Genomic DNA, 26,341 nt, shown 5'->3' with positions numbered 1-26,341 from the left:
TGGACTTAAATTATGACTAAATTCTTGTAAAGTGTCTGTAAGACTTTTTTTCCTTTTAATATATTTTTTTATTTTTATTAGTAAAATATTATATTTTCTAATAATATTTTGACTTCATTCATTGTAAAACTACTGTAAAACTTTATGCTTTGAAAATTATGACTTTATCCTTATTAAGTTATTCATTTATATTATCTGAAAATACTATTGCATATTCCAGTTTTATTAGCATCAAAAATATAAATGGTAAATGGTAAATGGGTTGTACTTGTATAGCGCTTTTCTACCTTTTTTAAGGAACTCAAAGCGCTTTGACACTATTTCCACATTCACCCATTCACACATATATATATAAATATTTTTCTGGTAAAAATTAAAATGTCGTCTCTCAAAATGCTCACTTCATTTTCTCTAATAAACAGTTTATCATTATTCACATAAATATTTATTTTGAGATCATAAAAGTTATGACCTTGACTTGAACTGACTAAATACATGTAAAATACCCATGAGTGGTTTTTTTTCTTTCCCTTTTGATATTCCAACATTGTCTATTTTTCCTGGTAGTGATATTTACTCTTTATAATAATATTATGGCTTCATTCCTTCTAAAACTACAACTTTACTCTCATAAAATTATCACTTTATTCCCATTAAACTATTACTTCAAAGTATAAACTTTATACTCTCGTAAAGTATCCTAATATTCAGGTTTTATTCTTTTTTTTAATTATACCTTTTTTTTTGGTAAAATTACAACTGCATTCTTTTATTATGCTGACTTTATTTTCTCTAATGAACTCTATTGTATGTATGTACTTTTGGAGGGATAGTAAAATGTATCTTGAAATTACAACTTTTGAACTATTTTCATTTTTTTCCTTTTAATATTCAAATGGGTTTTGTCAGGTTTTCCCTGATAAATATTTCTTCTTTATGGTAATATTATGATTTGATTACATGTAAAACCACTACAATATTTTTTTATAAAATCAGCACTTTATTCTCATAAAATTAATTACTTTTTAAATATAAATTGTATACTCTTGTAAAATATCCTAACATTAAGGTTTTATTCCTATAAAAAAATATAACTTATTTTCTGTTAAAAACATTTTTTTATATATATATATTCTTTTAATATGGCAATTTATTTTCTCTCTCTAAAATAAAAAAAAATCTCTGTTTAATGTGTTATTCGTAATAATATTTACATTTTTGGGGGATAGTAAAAGTTTTAAAAGTATTACTTTTCCCTGTAAGATTCTAATTTTTACCTTTCCAACTTTATTCTACTAAAATTACAATGTTTTGTTAATATTTTGTCCTTTTTACCAAAATTTTTGGCTTTTATTCCTACAAAATCAAGATCAAACAAAGGTAAAAAAAAAAAAAAAACGTAATCGTCTAGTAAACAGAAGCATGTAGCTAACATTAAAGTGTTGAATAAGTTACATTAATTTTCTGCCCTTTTCAAAGATAAGTGCGTGGCGTGGCCAACTTCACAAGGGCTGTCTCTTAACAAGCTTTGTCATCTTGTTATCCGGAGCTTGTCTTAAAGAGTTCTCCTACTTCATGGCGCGGTGATTATTTTGATTTTGGGTGTTTTCTCTGATCCTGGCGAAGACAAATGAAGTGCGCGGCCACAGAGAGACAAAGTGCTCGCAGAGGGCGAAGAGAGACTCTGGGAAAACATTCCGTTGGACGGGGAAAGAGGAGAAGGGGAGAGAAAGGAACAGACACGTGGGCTAATAACGTTCCATCTGAAAATGTTCCACATCAGTCGGGCTCAAACATTATTTTCATGGAAAGAAGAGATGAGGGGAAGACGTCGCTGTGATTGGACACGACAGTGACCTTTGGCTGGGGAAAGCCAAGGGTCACTGGAGTGATGCGTGCCAGTAAAAAGGACAAGAAGGTGTTGACTGGATGCAAAGGACTCGGCTCCATGGAGGAGGCTGATAACCTACTTTCCACCTACCTCTCCTTTATAAGGCCCTTCTGACGGGGACCAAAATAACTGTGACTCCTTGCAAACACAGAGCAGGCATTCTTCTCGCTCTAATTGTTGATCAAGTGCGAGATTAGCAGGCTAATTAGCGTCCGCCGTGTTACTTAAATCCTACCCCCATTTCATTAAACGTCAGACTTTTCATAAATCGGAAGTAGACATAAAGTGTGATGATAACTAGAGATGTCTGATAATGGCTTTTTTGCCGATATCCGATATTCCGATATTGTCCAACTCTTAATTACCGATTCCGATATCAACCGATAACGATATATACAGTCGTGCATAATTAACACATTATTATGCCTGATTTTGTTGTGATGCCCCGCTGGATGCATTAAACAATGTAACAAGGTTTTCCCAAATAAATCAACTCAAGTTATGGAAAAAAATGCCAACATGGCACTGCCATATTTATTATTGAAGTCACAAAGTGCATTATTTTTTTTTAACAGGCCTCAAAACAGCAGCTTGGAATTTGGGACATGCTCTCCCTGAGAGAGCATGAGGAGGTTGAGGTGGGCGGGGTTGGGGGGTGGAGGGGTCGCGAGGGGTGTATATTGTAGCGTCCCGGAAGAGTTAGTGCTGCAAGGGGTTCTGGGTATTTGTTCTGTTGTGTTTATGTTGTGTTACGGTGCGGATGTTCTCCCGAAATGTGTTTGTCATTCTTGTTTGGTGTGGGTTCACAGTGTGGCGCATATTTGTAACAGTGTTAAAGTTGTTTATACGGCCACCCTCAGTGTGACCTGTATGGCTGTTGACCAAGTATGCTTGCATTCCCTAGTGTGTGTGAAAAGCCGTAGATATTATGTGATTGGGCCGGCACGCAAAAGCAGTGCCTTTAATGTTTATTGGCGCTCTGTACTTCTTCCTACGTCCGTGTACACAGCGGCGTTTTAAAAAGTCATAAATTTTACTTTTTGAAACCGATACCGATAATTTTCGATATAACATTTTAAAGCATTTATATATATATATATATATATATATATATATATATATATATATATATATATATTAGAGATGTCCGATAATATCGGCCTGCCGATATTATCGGCCGATATATGCGTTAAAATGTAATATCGGAAATTATCGGTATCGGTTTGTTTGTTTTTTGTTGTTTTTTTTTATTAAATCCACATAAAAAACACAAGATACACATACAATTAGTGCACCAACCCAAAAAACCTCCCTCCCCCATTTACACTCATTCACACAAAAGGGTTGTTTTTTCTGTTATTAATATTCTGGTTCCTACATTATATATCAATATATATCAATACAGTCTGCAAGGGATACAGTCCGTAAGCACACATGATTGTGCGTGCTGCTGGTCCACTAATAGTACTAACCTTTAACAGTTAATTTTACTAATTTTCATTCATTACTAGTTTCTATGTAACTGTTTTTATATTGTTGTACTTTCTTTTTTATTCAAGAAAATGTTTTTAATTTATTTATCTTATTTTACTAATTTTTTTAAAAAGTACCTTATCTTCACCATACCTGGTTGTCCAAATTAGGCATAATAATGTGTTAATTCCACGACTGCATATATCGGTTGATATCGGTATCGGTTGATATCGGTATCGGTAATTAAAGAGTTGGACAATATCGGAATATCGGATATCGGCAAAAAGCCATTATCGGACATCCCTAATATATATATATATATATGTGTGTGTGTGCAAAATATTATATTAATATAATGGCTATATAACGGCTTGTTTACCAAAAGTATAAAGGCAGGCAAAAGACTGTTTTACAAATATCTCCTTGGTTTTTATTTCACATTGTCTGGACTTATGCAGATCCCAAATACACAAAAACAGCCACCAATAGGTAAGAAAACTTGGTTTTCCCTACTAGATCCCCTTTAAAAGCATCAAAGCTCTCCTGACGTATACAAAATCTTTGTTCTGCTTACGGCCTCAATTTAGCCAGACTTAGAATGTTGTGAATCAGTCAAGTAGAATCAGACGTACAATATTGAATATTCAACATGTTTGTGGGGTATTGAATTGGCACCTTTGTTCTCATTTGCTTCACTGCAGGGAGTCACCTGCGATATACAAAAGGTAAAATCCAAAAACGTACATAAAACCGCCCGCTAACTCCTATCCGTGACTCAAAAGGGTTAAAAACAGCACTACAATTGCAATGTTTTTCCTTCACTTCTAATTAAAAAATCCTGCATGCAACACTGCAATGATGTAATATGACGATTTAACAATGATAATGGGCCGGTATTTAACAACGTTAATAATATTTGTAATGATTGATGGTATATTAGTCATATTTTAACCAGTCCAGCTGCTAAGTCTGCCTGTGCATTTCTTTCCCACTTTGAGGAGAGCATGCAGCAGGCTCTTTGGACTATCTCAAGTGGATGCTGTGTCAGTCCTGGGAACTGTGAATGAAGATAACACCACTGACAACTGAAGAGTCGCTGCGAGGAGGTCATCACATAATAGACCAGGAGACGGTATAGATAGAAGGAAAAAAACAAAAACAAGTATGAGCCGTTTACGTATTTGTAAACTTTGTCAACACCTGCAATGTGTTGCTATAGACACAAAATGAAAATAATACAAATCCAACAGGGATAACCACAAGCAGATGTAACGAGTAACTGGTCTCACTCACATTGATTGCTGATGTTACCTCTGAGGCTGCTGTCCATGTGCTCATGTTTTGTACCTTCCCTGCAGCTGATGGGTGCTCTTCAACTGGATGATGGACTCCTGCAGGAGATAAATCAGGTTATCATTGGACAAGAGGCCAGTGAAGCAAGATACGTGTGGGAAACAACTTGCTGTACGTCCCCTAAAGAGGAACACACTTGTCCCCCCACCCCCCACTTTTCAAGATTTTGCAGTTTTTGTACCGTTACCCAAAATTTGGTTATCATTTTTCACACTAAAAACAGTCAAATAGTTCCAGGTTAAGTCAAAATATTAAGAAAATAACACGTATTTAATGAAAAAAACTACTACTAAACTACTATATATATATATCTATATATTAAGTATATATATATATATATCCATCCATCCATCCATTCTCTACTGTGTGTCCCCCTCGGGGTTGCGGGGGGGGGGGGGCGCCTGAGCCCATCCCAGCTGCACTCGGGCGGAAGACGGGGTACACCCTGGACAAGTCACCACCTCATCACAGGGCCAACACAGATAGACAGACATCATTCACACTCACATTCACACACTAGGGCCAATTTAGTGTTGCCAATCAACCTATCCCCAGGTGCATGTCTTTGGAGGTGGGAGGAAGCCGGAGTACCCGGAGGGAACCCACGCAGTCACGGGGAGAACATGCAAACTCCACACAGAAAGATCCCGAGCCTGGGATTGAACCCAGGACCTCCGTAGCGTGAGGCACATGCACTAACCCCCTCCACCGTGCTGCCCCATATACATATACAGTATACATGTACATATATATACTGTATATATATATATATATATATATATATATATATATATATATATATATATATATATATATATATATATATATATATATATATATATATATATATCAAGATCAAGATGCTTTATTATTGTCCATTCTTTAACATGTACAAGACACATAAGAACTGAAATGTTATTTTCGGCACAGTCCCACTAAGAGCAGACATACGTTACAGGGGGACAAGACGGGACCGCCAACGGATCAGCCACTTACAGCGCTCCTTAAAAAAGGTGGGAAAAAGGTGATATTTGGAAAAGGGGGAAGAGTAAAAAAAATATCAGTCTAAGGCTGGACCCTCATCAGTCTAAGATATATATATATCCATCAATCCATCCATTTTTTACCGCTTGTCCCGTTCAGGGTCACGGGGGTGCTGGAGCCCATCATATATGTATATATATATATATATATATATATATATATATATATATATATATATATATATATATATATATATATATATATATATATACATACATACATATATATATACATATACATATATATATATATATATATATATATATATATATATATATATATATATATATATATATATATATATATATATATATATGATGGGCTGTATATGTATATATATATTATATATATATACATATGTATATATATATATATGTATATATGATGGGCTCCATCATATATACATATATATATGTATATACTGTATATATGTATATATGATGGGCTCCAGCACCCCACATACATATATATATATATATATATATATATATATATATATATATATATATATATATATATATATATATATAAATATCCTGACGATTGAGGAAACCCTCATGAAACAGGCCTGTAGCGATGAAATAGTCTTGTGATTTTTTCCCCACACATACATATTACGCTCTACCACGGTATCGAGCACTATTTTTTTTTTTTTTAAATCTAATTAAGACATACATACATACATACATACATATATATATATATATATATATATATATATATATATATATATATATATATATATATATATATATATATATATATACATACATATATATATATACACATATATATATATATATATATATGATGGGCTCCAGCACCCCCGCAACCCCAAACGGGACAAGCGGTAAAAAATGGATATATATATATATATATATACATACACGCACACACACACACATATATATATATATTATATATACACACACATATATACGTATATATATTGCAAGAAATTTTAATTATGCCCGTACATAACACACCATTCTTAATTTAATAATATTAAAATACAGAATGGTACATTAATATTTTCCACTCACCTGTTAAAAAGGAGGTTGCTGTCAAAACTTGCGTGGTAGACAACTGCGCCCTCCGGTGTCCACAGATGGTATTACAGGGCTTACAGTTAGAATCGATACATAAAGATTCATTTTGGAAGTCAACTTTTGAAAGCAAATGACTGAATTAAACGACGATATAATGGTTTCAATATTGGCACGCTGTTGTTCACCCACATTTTTATCAATAATCCTCATGTTTGGGGCTAAATGTGACATTAGCCACCTAGCATGTTAAGGAAGCTATCATTTAGCATGAACAGCAACATGTCTGTAATACTACCTTACTATACACTTTATAGTAAAATAGTCGTAATCTTTAGTAATAGTAATGTTCAAACTACATGGTACCGCCGTCTTTACTTTAAACAGAGGATTACTTCCTACTAATAAAACTGCAGAGGCTTACTTACAGGTGAGCAAAGGAGCTGCAGTGCCTCTCCAAGACGCTAAGAGGCGTAGTTTATTTCAAAGCATGAATGACAAACGCTGGCCTGTTTCTGTCTGTATTTCCATGATTTAGACACAAATCTCCCTGAAAGCACACGCAAAATGAAAAAAACCCAGAAAATTCTCATTTGGAGATCAGAGGAAATGGTGATTAAATAGCATTAATGCAACTTATTTTGTATCCATAATCCGTATATTTAATATAATATTACATTGTTCGTCCACACCTCACATTCTCTTCTTCATCTTGCCCTTTTTCTGTGCGCCGCGACCAAAACCAGATTTCTTCACATCCCCGACCCATTTTTTGTTCTTTCTGCGCATGTTCTTCAGGCCTCCGCTCTGCAGGAACTGTTGCTTCTGTTGCTTCTTGCGCTCCTTCAGGATTTGCTGGCTGGACTTCAGCTCGGAGCGCACTATGCGGCCGCCGGACGTGCGCTGCGGTCCCGGGGACTTGGGGCCTTGGGGGCGCTGGCGACCACGGCCTGGAAAACAAAACGTTTTGCTATTTCATCTTTGCACCGTGAACTATGTGAACACTAATAACTTCGGCATCGGCTTAACATGCTTCACTTACAACTAAATCTATAAAAAAAACACAAGATTAAACTCATACAAATATGAGGACAAAGTCTGAATGCAGGGTTTCCCCTACATCGTGGCTAAATTACTGCCGGCACACCTTCAAAATATTTTTTAGCATGAAAACAAAATTAAGTGATATATTGTATGAATGGATATACCATCTAAAGCCTATGTGTCAAAGTCAAGGCCCGCGGGCCGAATGAATTATCTATGGTCCCCGGGATGATATTTGATTAGTATTAGAACCGGCCCGCAGGCCACAGCCACCTGCTGCTGTTTTGCACGCACCAATACTCCATCAGTGTTGGTGCTAGGAATTTTCAAAATGGGGTCCCAGAGACCATAGACATCTTATGAGTAGACGCAGCATTGGCTGCTGTGACGCGAGAAATTCGGCCACCATCTTGAAGTGGTGATGAGGAGCCGGCGACCAGCCTAAACTGACAGTTGACAGGTAGAAAACAAAGATGCCGGGCTGGTGTTCAGCGTTTTCCCGCTCAAATGAGCAGACTATTGAAAATAGGAATCGGGGGATTACTTTTCACAAGTAAGATTTAACATTAACGTACTATTGGTTGTATTTTGTGAAAAGAATATTACCACAGAGTTGAGAAGGAGCAAAGATCTTCAATAGTACTGAAATCGTAGCCGCTAGCAAACAAGAGTATGACCATAATAGAATTGCTTGTCAATTAAATTAATTAAATTAAAAAATGTCATACTTGAATAACAAAGTTGAAATAAATGATGAAGATAAAGATTGTAAAACAGAATTTGGTTTTATTCTGAATCCAGTGAAACAGATTGGTGGTATTAGCTGATATAAAGACTTTCAGGTGTTTATATATGTTTATGTTTAAGTATTTGGCAGACGCTTTTATCCAAAGCGACATACATAAAAAACACATATAAAACAATCACTGTAAACATTATCATTTACGGGAAGAAGGTAGTACAAAATATCAATACAAAATGTCAAGACAGAATAAACTCTCTGCTGCTGCAGCAACAGAGATACAGTCTATAGGTCCCTAAGATATATAGATATCTAATGTTTTCTTCCATTGTTTATGTAGGATATACGCATGTATATATAACCTAATCATATTGTTTCTTCAACTTAAAAATAGTAGACCGTTTTTTTCCCCCTACTCTGGGATTATATTCCCAGTTTTGATCTCGGACGTCTGGTCACTTATAGCATATAAGAATATTCTATTACTGTTAAGCAAACTATGAATAATAAAACATGTGTCCTTTATCATAGCTACACGTATGACAAAAAAACGTGTGAAAATTAGTGATATTCAGTGAGGTAAAATGAATTAAATGCGCTGACAGATTGCTCCTGCCAAATGAATTACTTTGAGTGGAGCGGATCACCACTCCAAGATGGCGGCCCCGCGTCTTGTCAGCGCCAGTAGGCAGTAGCGCTCGATGCTGCATCTACTTATAAGATGTCTATGCCAGAGACCCCATCAAGTCATAAAAATGGCATCCCACAGTAAATATTTGGGGTCCCACTTTTTTGTAAGCGTTTTGAAAACAAATGATAAATGTATGCATTATCCTGTTATATCTCACATTCTATATTGTGTTTTGGAAAAAGGTTGTCATAAACATTACTTAATTAATTAAAAAAATTATACAAAATAAAACACATTTTTATGCATATGTATTCAGTTATAAACATTCATTCACTTCCTCTTTTCCTTCATGGATCTAAACTTTACCACTGCCTGTATTTTTTAATATATTTTTATTGTAATATTTTCAGAATGTGTTTGTTCTATTTTTGGCCAAAGTAAGACAAAGAAAACAATCTCAAGTTGTCTTTACTTTTTAGTTTTAATGCCATGATTTTAATAGTCCGGCCCCAAGTGTGCACAGATTTTCCTCCATGCAGCCCCTGAGCTAAAATGAGTTTGACACCCCCTATCTAAAGTATATTGTTTACGAACTATTAGTTATAGTGAGTTTGGAAAGACAGCTCAAATATCATAAAACGTACCTCGTTGCATTATCTTAAAAAACAACAATGTGCATCTAAATCGCCTGTCAGCGGGGCATCAGCAGCTGGTCGACACCCGGCAAACTGGTTTGTTCAAACCAGTGAGAACTACCCTAAATATTTTGACATTACTGCCGACAATAACGTCAAACTTTACGCCGTGTACGTCTTCCAACCTGCAATTGGCCATGCTAATTTCAGTTAGCTTGTCTTTGAGATAGTCCATTGTACGTTAGCATTAAGCTAGTGGCATTAGTGCTCAACCATCATCCTGCGTAACTGTATTGCTTTTTTTCCCAGTTTATTCCACATTATATCATGTGTGTACTATATACTTTCTTTAGTGTGGTTAGTTTTAAGGTGACTTAATTGTGAATAATATCAACAAAACACTTATTTTTTCGTATCAAAGGACTGTTTACATATTTGGCAAACTAAAATTGCAACATTCAGGGAGGGCAGAATAAAGTATAGCCTGAGTTACTTTTTACAATAAGCAACAATTGAAACTGCATTGAACAAAGAGAGCACTGTCTACCAAGTCAAATTCCTTGTGTTGAAGCTGATTGTGATTCTGATATAATAAAAAAAATGCCAATGTTAATATTATTAATGGTATTATTAATAACACTATTATTTGTTTTTAAATACACATACAACATCATTGCTAATCCAAATGATCATGTCATATATTGAAGATGACATATTGACCACGACCCCAACGCAATACAATGTAGAAACATATTTAAAATATAATATGTAGTATAAGAAAAAAGAAAGCTAAGCTTTCTTTTGGAAATGATTACTTGGGTCACAGTGTTATTAAATAAAACTAAATTAACAGAATAAAACCACAATGTTAAGAAAATAAAGTCAGTTTTTGAAAATAAAAAAATAATTTCGCTTAGAATAAATTGCGTGTATTTTTTTGTTATATTTTAGTAATTAAAAATGTTCAATTTTAAGTCAGAATGTCATTTTCTTTTCCACTTTGTGAACATTTTTTGTAGTAATAAAGACATTTAATTTTACATTTTGAAGTCAGAATGCTTTTTAAGAAAAAAGTTGCTAAATTATTATGTTTTTAATATATCTTGTTTATAATCGTATACCTCTTGCAGGCTTCCTCACACCTCCACCTCCACCTTCTCCGTCGGAGTTCGACCCTACGTCATCAATCTTGTACTTCTTCTTCCATTCCTCGTAACTGAGATGTGATTAAGGAGCAGAACATTTCTACTCATGCAATCTTCACGCTGATATTTGTTTTGTTTTGTTAGGTTACTACTTCCTGTTATGTGTGCTATTGCCTTTAGCTTGACAAGACTACCGTGCATTTGGTGTTATAGATTGAGTACAAACAAATGTGTTAAAAATTGCTAAAAAATAAAATAAAAAAGGGGGTAGGATTAAATAAGCTCTGCTTCTTCCTTCTCCCTTTCGGACATGCTGCAATGAGAAACTGGAAACGTGATGAATCATATTGTAATTGTATTCATGTTCGATATAAACTTACACCATAACTTATCATGAGTCCATCTGTTGGACAAGAAGTTAGCTTCTCAGGCTGCCAAATGCACTTTGTAAACAAAATGTAGTGTTTTAAGTGTGCTCTGCTTTGAAACATTAAATAATTGAAAGGATACAAGTTCTTTTTGTTCTTCTTGTTGCCGATGACTGGACCGCCGTCCAGTTTTATCTTCTTCTTCTGGTCTCCCTTTCCCATGTCAGTCACAAAGCGTTTCCTCTTTCGATCCCTGCATATGTTACAATGTTTAAAAAAAAAGTACATGACAACATAAAAAAAATTCTGTGTTATAGATGATACCATTTCATGATTTTCTTGTGCTGGTTTAGTTTGTCTCCCTCGTCTCCCATGAGGTCCAGGACAGCGGAGGAAGCTTGATTTTCAAACGCGCTGCCTTCTCCTCCCAGACTTAAACTGAGACAACATAAAGGTGTGAATCACTTGAATGACAGGATGACATGCATTTGACATAAAGTATATGCGTATAGTCTCACCCTCTTTCTGAGTTAAAGTCTTTAGGTCTGTGGGGAATGTAGTACTCCTCGTCTTTGCCCGTCTGCCTGCCTCGCTTGTTCTTTGGGTGCTCTTCTCCTCCGTCCTGATGGCCTTTCCTCTTTCCACCAACCACCTCTGAGAAGACCTCCTGGAAAGTCAGAAAAAGTCATTTAAACCTGAAAATATTGATTTTTTTTTAGAGATGTCTGATAATATCGGCAGTCCGATATTATCGTCCGATAAATGCTTTAAAATGTAATATCGGAAATTATCGGTATCGGTTTCAAAAAGTAAAATTTATGACTTTTTAAAACGCCCCTGTACGGAGTGGTACACGGACGTAGGGAGAAGTACAGAGCAGTTGCGTCTCCCAGTCATACTTGCCAACCCTCCCGATTTTCCCGGGAGACTCCCGAATTTCAGTTCCCCTCCCGAGAATCTCCCGGGGCAACCATTCTCCCAAAATTCTCCCGATTTCCACCCAGACAACAATATTGAGGGCGTGCCTTAAAGGCACTGTCTTTGCGTGCCGGCCCAGTCACATAATATCTACGGCTTTTCACAAACACAATTGAATGCAAGGCATACTTGGTCAACAGCCATACAGGTCACACTGAGGGTAGCCGTATAAACAACTTTAACACTGTTACAAATATGCGCCACACTGTGAACCCACACCAAACAAGAATGACAAACACATTTCGGGAGAACATCCGCACCGTAACACAACATAAACACAACAGAACAAATATCCAGAACCCCTTGCAGCACTAACTCTTGCGGGACGCTACAATATACCCCCCCCCCCCCCCCCGCTACTCCCCCCCACCTCAACCTCCTCATGCTGCTTCCAAGCTGCTGTTTAATGCACCCAGCAGGGCATCACAACAAAATTAGGCATAATAATGTCTTAATTCTACAACTGTATATATCGGTATTGGTTGATATCAGAATCAGTAATTAAGAGTTGGACAATATCGGAATATCGGATATCGGCAAAAAAGCCATTATCGGACATCTCTAATTTTTTTACTTATAAAAAAAAAATCAACATATGTACACTTAACCCTACAGCAGGGGTTTTCTTGACCCTTTAGACCTCAGGGCCCAACTTTTCAACTAAAAAGGGGCCAGGTGCCCACTCAAATATTTACACTGAATTGGTCATTTTACTCTTGATTTTAATCATATTCAATATTGTATCTAACCTACTTAACAGTTTACAACCTTGTCAAATGATATAAAGTGAAGTGAATTATATTTATATAGCGCTTTTCTCTAGTGACTCAAAGCGCTTTTACATAGTGAAACCCAATATCTAAGTTACATTTAAACCAGTGTGGGTGGCACTGGGAGCGGGTGGGTAAAGTGTCTTGCCTAAGGACACAACGGCAGTGACTAGGATGGCGGAAGCGGGGATCGAACCAGGAACCCTCAAGTTGCTGGCACGGCCACTCTACCAACCGAGCTATACCATGTGCTAATCACAAAGATAATTATTTATTTAACACATAAACTTTAGGCTTAGGTCAGGCTGATTAGAAAAATAAACAATCAAATATACTGCATAAGAAGGGACTCATAAATAACTGATGACAAATATATTTACATACAATTTTTGTGCTAAAATAAACTAAATTAATAATCAACATGTTTATTAAATAAAGTGTCAATAAAATTCAAAGCGCAAATAAAAATACAGCTCTACCGCTTTAATCATAATTTTTGCACTTTAGTCATGACTTTTGCTCCAGACTTCTTCTGTTTGATATTGTCATTACTGCCACAAATGGGTGAAAAGTGTAATACTTTTCTATACTTAAGTGTGTGCTTTTGTGTTAATAAATATCAATTTGAAAAAAACAATAATTATTTACCTTTTAACCATGAGCTGTTGATGACATATGTGCTGTTCAGTTGTTATATATTGTTTTCTTATTACATTTTTTAGTCTCATTTGCAAGTATTTTTTAGTAGACATTGCATGCAGTTGCAATTCCAAGACGTTAGATGGCAATAGAGTATACGCTACGGTGTGTTGCCTTATCTAAGCTGAATCTAGTCTAGTTATTGAGTCCTACAAACTGTTTATACTGTAAGTATTGTAATAATAACACACCAGCTGTTTAATTGTAACATGCCTCTTAGTTGTAGTTGTCATTTCCAAATTTGGAGGTGTTAAAATCACCATATAAAATGGCTAGTGCTAATCAATAGCATGTCTATGGCAAATTCAATGTAAATCAGCATCAACCTAGCATTTGGAGAAGTGGAGCCTTTAGACTTAGAACAACTTTATTGATCCCCAGGGAGAATTGTTTGACAGAGTAGCTCAATTACAAAAGGAAATGATAACTAAAACACTGTGTCCCGTGAAAAACCGTCCGACCGGAACTCTTTGATAACTGAAGTTCCGTGGGTGAACTGTGTAATCTCTCGACACCGGTGTTTTTAAGAGCTTTCATAGCGAGTCTAATGACAGCTATAAGTTAGAACTTTACAGTACTTTATATTAGAAATGGCAACAGCTGAGAACCCCCTAACGAAAAGATAAGAGGAAAAGAAGAAGCTTATCGACTACGGTGTCGGCACGGACTACAATGACTGACGCGCGCAAAATTTGAGGACTTATGCAGATCCGAAATACACATCAGCAGGTACCAGAAGGCAAGAAAAGTTGGTTTTGCATAATATTGCGAAACAAAACGCTGATAATATCTCTGCTAATGGGTGCCATTTTGCGGTCATTGTACACACACCATAATAATACTCATATGTTGACAATCCATCAAGCGGTACGGCTTCATACCTAACCAAAGTCCTACTAAAACATTTGACAGATTTTTGAGCGCTGTGTGTAATGCTCTATATTCTCAATGGAACATTTAAATTTTGGCGTTGTATACTGACATCATCTTGCAGTCTACATGTATTTCTTATGTGTGACTGCCATCTACTGGTCATATGTATCATGACACCATGTGCCAAATAAAATAGCTGCGAGGTTGGTAAGAAAACCAGAATTATTCCGTTACATTAGGTTATAAGGCGCACTGTCGATTTTTGAGAAAATTAAGGGCTTTTAAGTGCGCCTTATAGTCCGAAAAATACGGTATGTTACATTTAAACCAATTCACTTCACTTATTGGGGTCTTTTTTAGGTTAATTTAAACAATGCAAGCGCATAATAATCTGTGATTAATCATGATTAATCCAAATTAGAAAGTGTGATTAACCTGATTTTTTTTTTTTAAATCATTTGACAGTATTACGTTTTTTTCCTCTTCAATTTGAAATTGATACAAAAATGTATCAAAAATATTCAAATGTATTGATTGATAAAACATGTTTGTTTTTTAAATCTCTCTGACTTTTAATTCTAAAAGGTGCAATCTTACCTGTAGGGCATCATCGTCGCCTGTTCCATCAGCCTCTTCATCGCCTGAAATATTGCTGGTCCGATGAAGGCTTCCTTCTACAGCCAGACTTTCTCTGTCCCTGCTGAATTTGTCCACCCGCTTAGAGTCTTTGGAGCGTTTGTTTCTCATCACCTCGCTGGCAGACGTCTTGCAGGTGGAGTTGATTTCAAAGATGGTCTGCAAGAGGAACAAATATGTTAGGTTACGTCACAGACTGGCAGGGAAAACGTCGTAGAGAATCCAGACTCACTGCTTTGGATTTGTAGCCCTTGATGGCGTCGACTATCTGAAGGCGCTCCAGTTCAGTTTTCTCCAAAGCAGAACCTACAAAAACAAGCCGTTACAAACTTGTGTTCGAGAACAATCCCCATCTGTCCTCGTATTGCAAACAAACCCAGCAAGGGATGCACGGCCATGCAAGACAGATTCATGTTTTTCACTCGTCTGATGGACTCTGCAGAGGGGTTAGGTCGAGACTTGAGGTACTGCTTGTAGGCGTTCTCAGAGATCCGGTGCAAGTTTTGCAGATCCAGGGAGTCGTTGTGCGCCGCAATCAGGTTGCTGCTTTGGTCGTCCAGCATGCTCTGAGGGACGCGACCAAACACACCATCTGTATCTGCAGACAAGCACATGAGAGGCTGTAAACATCATCGACTTTTATTACCTGATGAAATGTCTTACCTGGGGTGTGCTCCGATGTGGCGAACTGAACCGGCCTCCCGAGGAAGAGATGCAGGTCGTACACCAAAGGCATCTCGTCGGGACAAACCATACTGTAGGTTGTGCCGCTGCGTCCCGCTCGACCCACGCGACCTGAGGATATTTCAATGTGACTACAGATGCAAGAAAGTAAACAACCATAATTGTCAATGAAAGACTATTACACTTTATAGGTAAGAAAAACAAAGAGAAAACATTTCTACTGGTTATAATGGGGAAAAGATGCTGAAAATAATTTGACAAATTGATGACAACTAAAGAAGTCCCATGTAAATTATAATAGTGAAAAAGGGTGTTGAGTCGTATCAAATATTACAAATATTTAAAGGAAATACTAATAAAGTGTAGATAACAGAGACATTAACGGGAAAAAATGGAGAGGAAAAAATCATACTAAAATTAAAAAGATAATTGGCACATGAATGATTAAATCCTATTTGTAATATGGTGCGGAAAAGTCCTATTAAATTTTAAATGTAATGCAAGCATTAAGAACACAAAAATATACATCCTTTTGAATGAATTTGGGGGAATCAATCTTTTGAATTGACAAGACAATTGACATATTAATAACTGAATGTCCTATTAATCATAATAATCTAAATAACATATTTAAACTTCTTTTTTTTGAAATCCTACCATCTATAATGGAAAAATCCCATGTAATTATTTCTAAGAGGGAAAAACCCTGTTAATAATGTTGAAACAAATGATGATGAATCCAAATGACTGAATGTTCTATTAATCTTAATTTAAAAAACATATTTAAGCAAAATCTTACAATATATATTGGGAAAATCTAATTCAATTATTTTTAATAGGAAAAAATCCCTGTTTATAATGATAAAACAAATTCTTATAATGATGAATCTAAATGACCAAATTTTCCATTATTCATAATAATTTTACAAAAGTATTTAAGCTCCTATTTACTGAATTCCAATTGAAAAAGTTTGTTTGTTTATAAGGGTGGAACAAATCCTGTTAAATTGTAAAAACAATGAATGACATGGAACATGAGATCCTATTTCTAATAGTTATAAAAAGTAATGGTAAAATACTCTTTTCTTTTTATATCTCATTTAATCCTATTTGCGTTGTCAAAAAAGACAAAAATCCACATCTGACCCAGATCCTGTAAATGCAGCAATGTAAATATCAATAAAAAAATCTAATTGAATATGTTTAGATGCTTATATCTCTGACAAATCTCATCATATCAGGTTGAAATTTGCTGCACCTTTTTGTTTAGAACAAAACTATCGATGAAAGTGCAATTTAAAAATATAAATAGGAGCCTTTCGCTAATTGACTTCGCAGGTAAGCGTGTGATCATGTCTTGATTGAGGTCTGTTTGTTATGACGGACTCACCAACTCTGTGCAAGAAGAGCTTCGACTTGGAGGGAAAGTTGTAGTTGATAACGTTGTCCAGCATGGGGATGTCTATACCGCGAGCGGCGACATCCGTCACGATGAGCACCATGGCTTTGCGGTGGACAAACTTCCCGATGTTGATCTTTCTGGCCGTCTGATCGAGGGCGCTGTAGATGTACGCACATTCCACGCCTTCTGATGAACACAGCTGCGGATCACAGTCGGCGTTAGAAATGTAGTCAAAGACTTGGAGAAGCTTGGAGGTCGTGTCTTACCTCTTTGAGGTACTCCACGTGATGTTTAGTGGCTGCGAAGACAATTGTCTGCTCCTGAGGTTTCACAACATTTCTCAGGAGGTGGAGGAGTAAGGCCGGTTTGTCGTCCACTCGTAGATTAAAGAAAGACAGCTGAGGGATCACAAGAATGTTGTTGTTATAATCAATCACTAAAAACTGTAGCTTCTCCAAGTTTCACCTTGATCTGATCACTGAGCTTGGAGTCCACGTTCAAACGAATGAGTACAGGTTCAGTCAGCCCTAGTCAATAAAAACACGTACATTATATCACATCCATTCAACTAGCAGCCAGTACACGCAGTACTAAATCTCACCAGCTCTCGCAAACTCCACCAGCATTTTGGGCAGAGTGGCGGAGAACAGCAGAGTCTGTCTAGTGTCAGGAAGCCTGCGGATGATCTCCTGGAGCTGCTCGGCAAAGCCCATTTCGAACAACCTGAACCGATAAGTCCCGTTACCACACACGTGCGACGACACGGTTTGAAAAGAAAGGAACGCTTTGATTTACCTGTCCGCCTCGTCAAACACCACATACTCCACGTTTTGCAGCTTGAGGTTCATTTCCTGGACGACGTGCATGAGACGACCCGGAGTACCAATTATTCTAATGAAGGGACAGACAAACCATCAATATGTTCAGTAAAAAGAATCAGGAACATTAAGTCAGTTACAATGTTTTAAATCAATTTCTGTCTTCAAAGTTTCGGTGTCCGCTTAACAATAAAGTGTGCAAATTAGAAGTGCCTAGATCAGATATTGTTCTGAGAGCAGCAAAAAAAAAACAAGCGTTGGATGATATTGGCTTGCATTTAAATCTTCGATACAAGCAGTCCTGCAGTATGTTTACTCGTGCAAAACTGGACAGCCAGTTAACATTTAAATGTCCTCCAATAAGCACACAAGGTCGGTCTTCTTCTACTTTGTATTCTAGTGAAGTCATTTACAAAAGGTAAACATGGTAGACTATAGGCGCTAGCAGCTACACAACAGCTAGGCACACAAGCGAGACATGTAATAAAGTGTCCTGAATTGTACAAGATAGCGGTATGAACATGACACTTGTCAATATAAACAAGAATAAAATAAATATAGTTGCATATTACTTACTCATACAAAGTCTCCAAAACGGGAAGCGTATTAGAAAGTATCCAGTAACAATTGCGTCCGCATCATTCGACTTACTGCGTCATATCCTTCATTTAATTAATTATTGTGACCACTAAGTGTCGCCAAATTACAAATTAACACTTCACTGCAAAAGAATACGTCTGTCATAAGGTTAGTGTTTTTCATACCCACCATAATTCTCCGAGTAATTTCACTTCATCAAACCGTTTCTAAAAGTTCACACTACAAAATAAAAGCATGTACTATGATTCTTGCAGATATTGTATCAGATTATTATTAGTATCGGCTCACTCCTAGTGCAAATAAAGACCATACTTGCAAAGTATCATTCACTCTCTACACTTCAAGTGAAACAAATGTGAGTTTTGACCTGAATTTTGAGCCTCGCAGCGGTCTAGGAATTAATACGCAGAATGGCTAATTGTTACCGTAGAAGAAAATGTTACCGTAAATATTATGCAAAAGTGACTTTTGAATGGCAGAAGATTAATTCTTCCCAGAGCCTGTTAATGAGCACCAAACATGAGAAAAACCTATCTTACTTTCTAGTACGGGTGTGATGGTATAGTAAATAATGCGGTATTTTGCTTTCAAAAATGCAAGCAATAATGCTGTGGAATGTGACGTATCAAATCAGTGTCGTTTTTTTATCCTGCGTATTTACATTACTGAAAGTTAAATTGCCAGTGGACCTCGTAAGGATCATCATTCTTCAAACTAATACAAACATGTCCACCTCAGAGGACACTGCTTTTCAGGAAGTTAAACGCTAAAAGACTAAACTGAACATTATTGTTTTACAATTCTTACACTGGATGTTTACATTGTCACTTTAAAGACACTCAACTAGTTATTAGAAACATTATACATACTGCACTATTCTTTGCACTTCACATAAATATGATTAGACCACCTGGGAGTTATGTTGGCGTTCAATTACATACAGTAAGTGTGTTTGTCCTTAACATTCCTGTCACTTTGCACACACTGGCATTTTTACCAAGTGTTCCTAATTTTTTGTGATAATACCGCAATAATATCGTACTGTGGCCTCAATACCGTGACGATATCGTACTGTGATGTCGTTACATCCCTACTTAGGCACTTAAATGGTCGTTTTGAAATTTAGAAAAATCACAAGTTTCCTCATGGAGATGATACCGCCTCTGAGCCTCCCTTAGGTGGAGGAGCCTGTTAACGGGGAAAACAGGGGATGGAAAAAGCTTTCTAAAAAAAAAAGAAGAAAAAAGACGCAGGCTTCACTACGCATCCTAATACATAGCTCTGCCAACTGTCAGTCAGCGACGGACATGGGAGCTGTAAATTTGAGTAAGTTTAATTGTTTGCGATGTTAGCGTGTAGCTCACATGGCTATGCAAGTGTGGCTAAAGTTTGTGTCCTCTTGTCTCCTTAATGTTACATTGTTTTATGGGGTATACGCCATCTATTTATTTGAACAGGTGCAGAGTTACAGAGTATAAGGAAAAAAGTTGATAAACGGCTCATTAGCATTAAAGCTACTGACACACAAAACACAATATTACCAATAAGGCTTACTAGTAGTGGTTTTAAATTCAATTCCAGTATTAAAGATAAGAGTTTGGACTATATTGTCGGACCGCTGATAAATATTCATCTGACAAATATTCAGCTGACAAATACTATAATATGGGATTTTGGGGTGGGGGGGCGTGGCTTGGTTGGTAGAGCGGCCATGGCAGCAGCTTGAGGGTTCCAAATTCGATTCCCGCTTCCGCCATCCTAGTCACTGTTGTTGTGTCCTTGGGCAAGACAACTCTACCCACCTGCTCCCAGTTACACCCCCACTGGTTTCAATGTAGCTTAAATATGTAGATAATGGGTTTCACTATGTAAAGCACTTTAAATGACTGGAGAAAAAGCTCTATATAAAATAATGAACTTCACTTCATTTCCTGTTAAGGCTATAAAACAATATTTTGCCAACTCAGATAAACGTGTGTCTTACTCACATGTCAGGGTTTTCGTGCAGTGCAGCAAACTGATCCTCCATTCTGGAGAGGACACAGAAATCCAGTTAGGAGGACAACAACAATCACAAATGTCGACGCTGAACAACAAAACTAACACACCTGTCTCCACCAAGGACCAAGGCAGTCTTCAAGCGGGTGAACTTACCCAACTACAACAACAAATAAGGGCGCTTTAGGTCTTTTGTTATGCGGAGTAATGTAACCGCCCCATTATTATATAGTGTACCTCCTTTGTGAACTTCATGGTCTGTAGGGCCAGCTCTCTGGTGGGGGTAAGGATGAGAGCCCTGGCGCCCATCTGGGCTTGCGGCGCCTTCAGCTTCTCAAACATGGGCACCAGGAACGCGGCCGTCTTTCCGCTGCCTGTCCGTGCCATGGCTACGATATCCTTGCCGTCCAAAATAACTGGGATAGTCTGCAATATGGAGGCGCAGGCGGTTAGAAAATATACTGGGTTGTTAAAAGATAGTGGAGGTGGTTAGTCTTACCTTTCTTTGGATTGGGGTTGGGACTTTGTACCCTTTCTTCATGACTCCTTTGAATACCGGGTAACAGAGTCCTAACCAGACACAGCAAAACAATGGATGTTGTGGAAATCCGATTAGAAGTATTTTGGTATGTTGCTACTGCGAAATATTTCACTTAAAAAAGGAGATAGTGATTTGTTATAGTGTCTCTCACCCATGGATTGAAACCCTCCAGACTTCTTCTTCTTCTTGTTCTGGGCTCGGACAAGCTCCCTGGTGTCAGGCTCCACATCCGACAAGCAGTCAGACGCGGCAGGGAACCGCAACAGTTTCCTCCCTGGCTGTAATAGATATTAATAACACTTTCATAATAAGATCAATTGGAGCAGCGCTTGTCGCAAGGGAGGCAAGGGACTTCCGGTATCAGCATCTTTTTTTCTAATTCTTGAACAATACACAAGCCTCCTGCTCGGTGGCAGCACCGCTCGAATTAATCAACAGGCTCAACCAGGAAATATGACCAAGTATACATAAGTATACAATAAAGTGTTTTGATTTAGGAGTGCGGGGGGATGAAAAAATATGTCCCAAAGGGGGAGCATGACAAAATATAATTGCAAGCACTGAATTAGAGCGACAACTAAGATATAAAAAACAACTTCTATCCAACAGCTGTTAACTGCACTCCATACCTCAAAAATACTTTGTTTACATAGAAGTGTGAAATAGATAAGTATGGTGACTGCATGGTAGTTGATAAAAAAAAAAAGTTTTAACTACCGGTATTTAATGACTAGACTAGAGTGAGCTATTTTAGAGTCCATTGGTGAACGTACGGCCATGTCCACACGAACAAAGATACTTAATAAACACATACTTATCTCTGTGTTTAGGCCTATTGTCCACACGCAGACGCATACTTTTGTCTTTAAAAACGCAGGCTTTTACAAACGCTGGCCAAAGTGTAGAGATCCAAAACTCTCCGCTTAGCGTATGCATGTACACGGCACAAACGGAGACTTGTGATGACGTCACGGTTGTGCGCTGTCATTTCCAAGCTCAACAACACTGCCTTGCTGCCTTTAAACACACTAGAAGAGGAATTACTGTATGTTTGAACGTAAACATGCTGCTATTTTCACTCTACATTAATAAAAAAAGACACATCAAAATGGGCTTTGCACTCCCGCCGGCGCTAATGAGAGTCAGCTGTTTTGGATATGATCGCTGTGGAACCTCCACCTTTATGGGACAAGCAAGCAAGACTTTTTGCTCTGTGTCATTAGAAAGGTGCAACACTATGTTAGAATAATTATGTATATATTATCACACAACTCTTATGCTTAAGGGCCGTTGCTATAGTTATTATCAATTGTGCTGTGAAATTGTACACTGCAAAAAGTCAGTGTTCAAAAACAAGAAAAAAAAAAGAAAAAATTAGGGGTATTTTATTTCAACTAAGCAAAATTATCTGCCAATAGAACAAGAAAATTCGGCTTGTCAAGACTTTCCAAAACAAGTAAAATTAGCTAACCTCAATTAACCCAAAAATAGCTTAAAATAAGTATATTCTCACTAATAACAAGTGCACTTTTCTTGGTAGAAAAAAAGAGACCTTTATGCTCAATATGTTGAAAAATATTCTTAAATTAAGTAAATGCTAGTGCCATTATCTTGACATAATGATATGCGCTCGACATCATGATTTTTTTTTCATGCTTGAAGTAAGAAATTATTACTTTAAAAAAGTAGTTTTATACTTGTGAGTGTTGATGACACAGCTTTGCAACAGTTGATATTCTAGTTTCAAGCATGTTTTACTCAATATAGGTCATAACATCTCAACAACAAGCTGTAATATCTTACTGAGATCATTTAGGACCAAAACCCTTAAAACAAGTAAAACACTAACATAAAATCTGCTTAGTGAGAAGAATTATCTTATCAGACAGAAAATAAGCAAATATCACCCTTATTTGAGATATTTAATCTTAATTAGATTTCAGTTTTTTGCAGTGTATTTTTCTTTGTCTGTGCAAAGCTGGAAATCCAAAAGATTGCAAGCCAGTCTCGTATCAGTGTTTGTTTCCAGAATCGGCCTGCTGATTGCCAAGGCCGAACATCGAGTACCGTAACGCAGACAGAGCAGAGACAAGGCGATATCACGACTGTCTGCACATTTGCATTTTTGTATAATCATATATTGTGTCTAACTGGAGCTGTCGAGATTACCCCCTTCCCTCAGCGACAGCTTCAGTGATGTAACCAGGGACCTCCCAAATAAATAGAGGAAGCACGTGGGCTGGACTTTTAGAACGTAGTTTGGATCTGTAACTAGAGTACAGCCCAAAACACGTCTCTCCTCAATTGAGCAAAATTTAACTCTCTCTGCATGATTCCTTACTTCTCGTCTGTTTAATAGATGTCATCAGTGTTTGAACCTGACACACAATCTTATGTTTTTAGACCTTGTTTAATGACAAATTATGAAGTTAACTTAAGTGTCTTGCTTCCATTTTTGTAGATGGAGCATAACCATGCTCGCGCGTAAAAAGCGACCAATCAACAAAAAAAAACATAATGTAGCATTCTCCTTGTAGTGTGTACTGATGTTAAAGACAATATACACACTTCATTACACATGTACCATATCACTACATCCATGATTAAATGCTTTATAATTCCCTTAAACATGCAATATGGTTTCCTTGGCTCGTTAATGTGTGCTGATTTTAGAAATAATGTACACTTCACTGCACATGTAATACATCACCATGTTGCTGAACATGTTATAATTCAGCAGCACAGGCGTGCATTAGCTCTTTACTAATGTTCCCAGGACTCTGTGTACATGCAGGCTGGTTTTAAAGATAATGTACATGTCATTGTACATCTAAAGTCGATCAAAATAAACATAATAGGAGGTGTAATGCCACCAAGTCAGATATTGATGCTTTTTCCAGGCTTCTGATTGGACAAAATGTGCATCACAGCAGGTGTATGTGTGTGTGTGTAGAGATAAACAGTTTTGAAACTACACTTGTGTGGATGGAGATTGTTTTAAACCCAAATATGTGTTTTTGAAACTCTGTGTTCGTGTTTACATGGCTTAAAATTAGGGCTGCAACGAGTAATTGATTAAATCGATTAAAATCGGTTATAAAAATAGTTGACGATTAATTTAGTAATCGATTTGTTGGATCTATGCTGTGTGCATGCGCAGAGGCAATTTTTTTAAATTTTTATTTAATACATTTTATTTTTATAAACCTTTATTTATAAACTGCAACATGTACAAACAGCTGAGAAACAATAATCAAAACCAGTATGGTGCCAGTATAATGTTTTTTTCCAGTAAAATACTGGAAAGGATAGAAAAGTAGTTTGTCTCTTTTATCCGATTATTAATCGATGAATCGAAGTAATAATAGACAGATTAATCGATTATCAAATTAATCGTTAGTTGCAGCCCTACTTAAAATACACATTTCTTGTACATGCCAAACATCTCTGAAATACAAGATAATAAATACAACATATGACTATCAAAACGTGTTGTTTTTTTTAAGTATTTAAGAATTATGTATTATTTTATGACATATATGCTTTGATTCGATGCTTATTCAGTGCTTTTAACATAACGGAAGTAAAACTGCACAAATGTAAACATTACTAAATGCAATTTGTATAATCTGTTAAGGTTTAATACTAAATTAGAGTACCTTAGTGATTGATTCTAGTAGTTTAGTAGTCAAATTGAACAAAGAAAGAGTTGGAAAATTAAGGGGGCATCCGGATTTGAACCGGGGACCTCTTGATCTGCAGTCAAATGCTCTACCACTGAGCTATACCCCCTGATATATACTTTCATCAAATAGATATGTTAACAACAGTATACACACGATGTGGAACACATATTCTTATGTTTTGATGGTTGAACACTTACAGAATCATCGCTTTTTATTTCAGCAGCCACTTCGAATTCTCCACCGTCAGAATCCACCTCCGGCTCTCTTCTCTTCTTTTTCGTCAGCCTCTTCTTCCTCTGCGCCATACTGACGTTTAAGTTGTTCCGCGGAAGTTTTTAGGTGACGAGTTAATAGAACAAAATATCTAGTTGTAAGAGTTCATGTTCGTCGGAGGAGCGGAGAGTCGAGTCAGGCAGACATGTTGTAAACACGTGTGAGCTTCTTCTTCTTCGTCGTGGTCGGCGTCTTCTTCTTCTGTTTCTTCATTTAACACCAGGCTGCTCTCGACTGCTACCAAGCGCATCCTGTTGGAAGCACAGACAATGATCTGCCTCGACCACGTTTATCGTAATAAGAGTTTCGGTTCTTAAAAATACTAATTTAAAATTGATTAAAATACGATTGAGTACCTGAAAATATGTATTTATTTATTTACACTCCCTACAAAACACTCTTTGCACTCTTTCCGAGAGTGTGACAAGAGAGGAAATAGTCAATATTGTGAAAAGATGCAAATCCAAGACCTCAATTATAATATAGTTAGAATAGTATTTCATATACTTTTTTTTTTTTGTGTCCTGTCCAGCTTCGATACTAATTTAAAATTGATTAAAATACGATTGAGTACCTGAAAATATGTATTTATTTATTTACACTCCCTACAAAACACTCTTTGCACTCTTTCCGAGAGTGTGACAAGAGAGGAAATAGTCAATATTGTGAAAAGATGCAAATCCAAGACCTCAATTATAATATAGTTAGAATAGTATGTCATATATAATATATTGATTGCCATAATTTTCCTTTAGCCAAAAGTAAATTAATTCCACATTAACCTGTTTGTCCCGGTCCAAAATTACTACGCTTTGAAGGCAGCAAGAACCTGACTCGGTGAAAGCAAGAATGTGAGTATGGCTTACTGTTCTTCATGCATAGGTTGGCCCTACTGGAGGACCGTGTCCACCAGTTAGAGCAGAGTCATTTCGTAACTTAGAGCACCGGGGACACGTTCGCTAGAATTAGCTTTAGCGAACTGACTAAGCGGCCTCCAAGCCACGGTAAACC

The 26,341-nt window shown here is 36.8% G+C and overlaps 1 protein-coding gene, 1 long non-coding RNA gene and 1 other non-coding gene across 3 annotated transcripts in view; all 3 read right to left on the bottom strand.

Moving 5' to 3' along the window:
- Nucleotides 1-4,862, bottom strand: part of LOC133639099 (uncharacterized) — a 115,089-nt gene extending 110,227 nt beyond the window's left edge. Inside the window, exon 1 of the long non-coding RNA XR_009823730.1 lies at nucleotides 4,658-4,862. This is a non-coding gene — a long non-coding RNA (uncharacterized LOC133639099). The remainder of the gene's footprint in view (nucleotides 1-4,657) is intronic.
- Nucleotides 4,863-7,259: 2,397 nt separating this feature from the next.
- ddx54 (DEAD (Asp-Glu-Ala-Asp) box polypeptide 54) lies at nucleotides 7,260-25,544 on the bottom strand. Its single transcript, XM_062032239.1, has 20 exons — nucleotides 25,255-25,544; nucleotides 21,523-21,649; nucleotides 21,330-21,400; nucleotides 21,068-21,256; nucleotides 20,941-20,990; nucleotides 20,821-20,862; nucleotides 18,210-18,305; nucleotides 18,016-18,137; nucleotides 17,880-17,941; nucleotides 17,681-17,812; nucleotides 17,403-17,613; nucleotides 15,992-16,123; nucleotides 15,705-15,926; nucleotides 15,561-15,634; nucleotides 15,290-15,487; nucleotides 11,891-12,039; nucleotides 11,697-11,810; nucleotides 11,515-11,625; nucleotides 10,981-11,075; nucleotides 7,260-7,757 (listed from the first exon to the last, which is right to left on the bottom strand). The coding sequence occupies exons 1-20, from the start codon at nucleotides 25,360-25,362 to the stop codon at nucleotides 7,501-7,503; spliced, it is 2,562 nt and encodes an 853-aa protein (XP_061888223.1). The 5' UTR covers nucleotides 25,363-25,544; the 3' UTR covers nucleotides 7,260-7,500.
- Nucleotides 25,092-25,163, bottom strand: trnac-gca (transfer RNA cysteine (anticodon GCA)). The gene has a single exon. It is a non-coding gene; the product is annotated as a tRNA-Cys (tRNA).
- Nucleotides 25,545-26,341: the final 797 nt, after the last annotated feature.

This window comes from Entelurus aequoreus, linkage group LG21 (assembly GCF_033978785.1).
Source record: "Entelurus aequoreus isolate RoL-2023_Sb linkage group LG21, RoL_Eaeq_v1.1, whole genome shotgun sequence".
Taxonomy (NCBI): domain Eukaryota; kingdom Metazoa; phylum Chordata; class Actinopteri; order Syngnathiformes; family Syngnathidae; genus Entelurus; species Entelurus aequoreus.
This window is presented reverse-complemented; position numbering and strand designations above follow the sequence as displayed.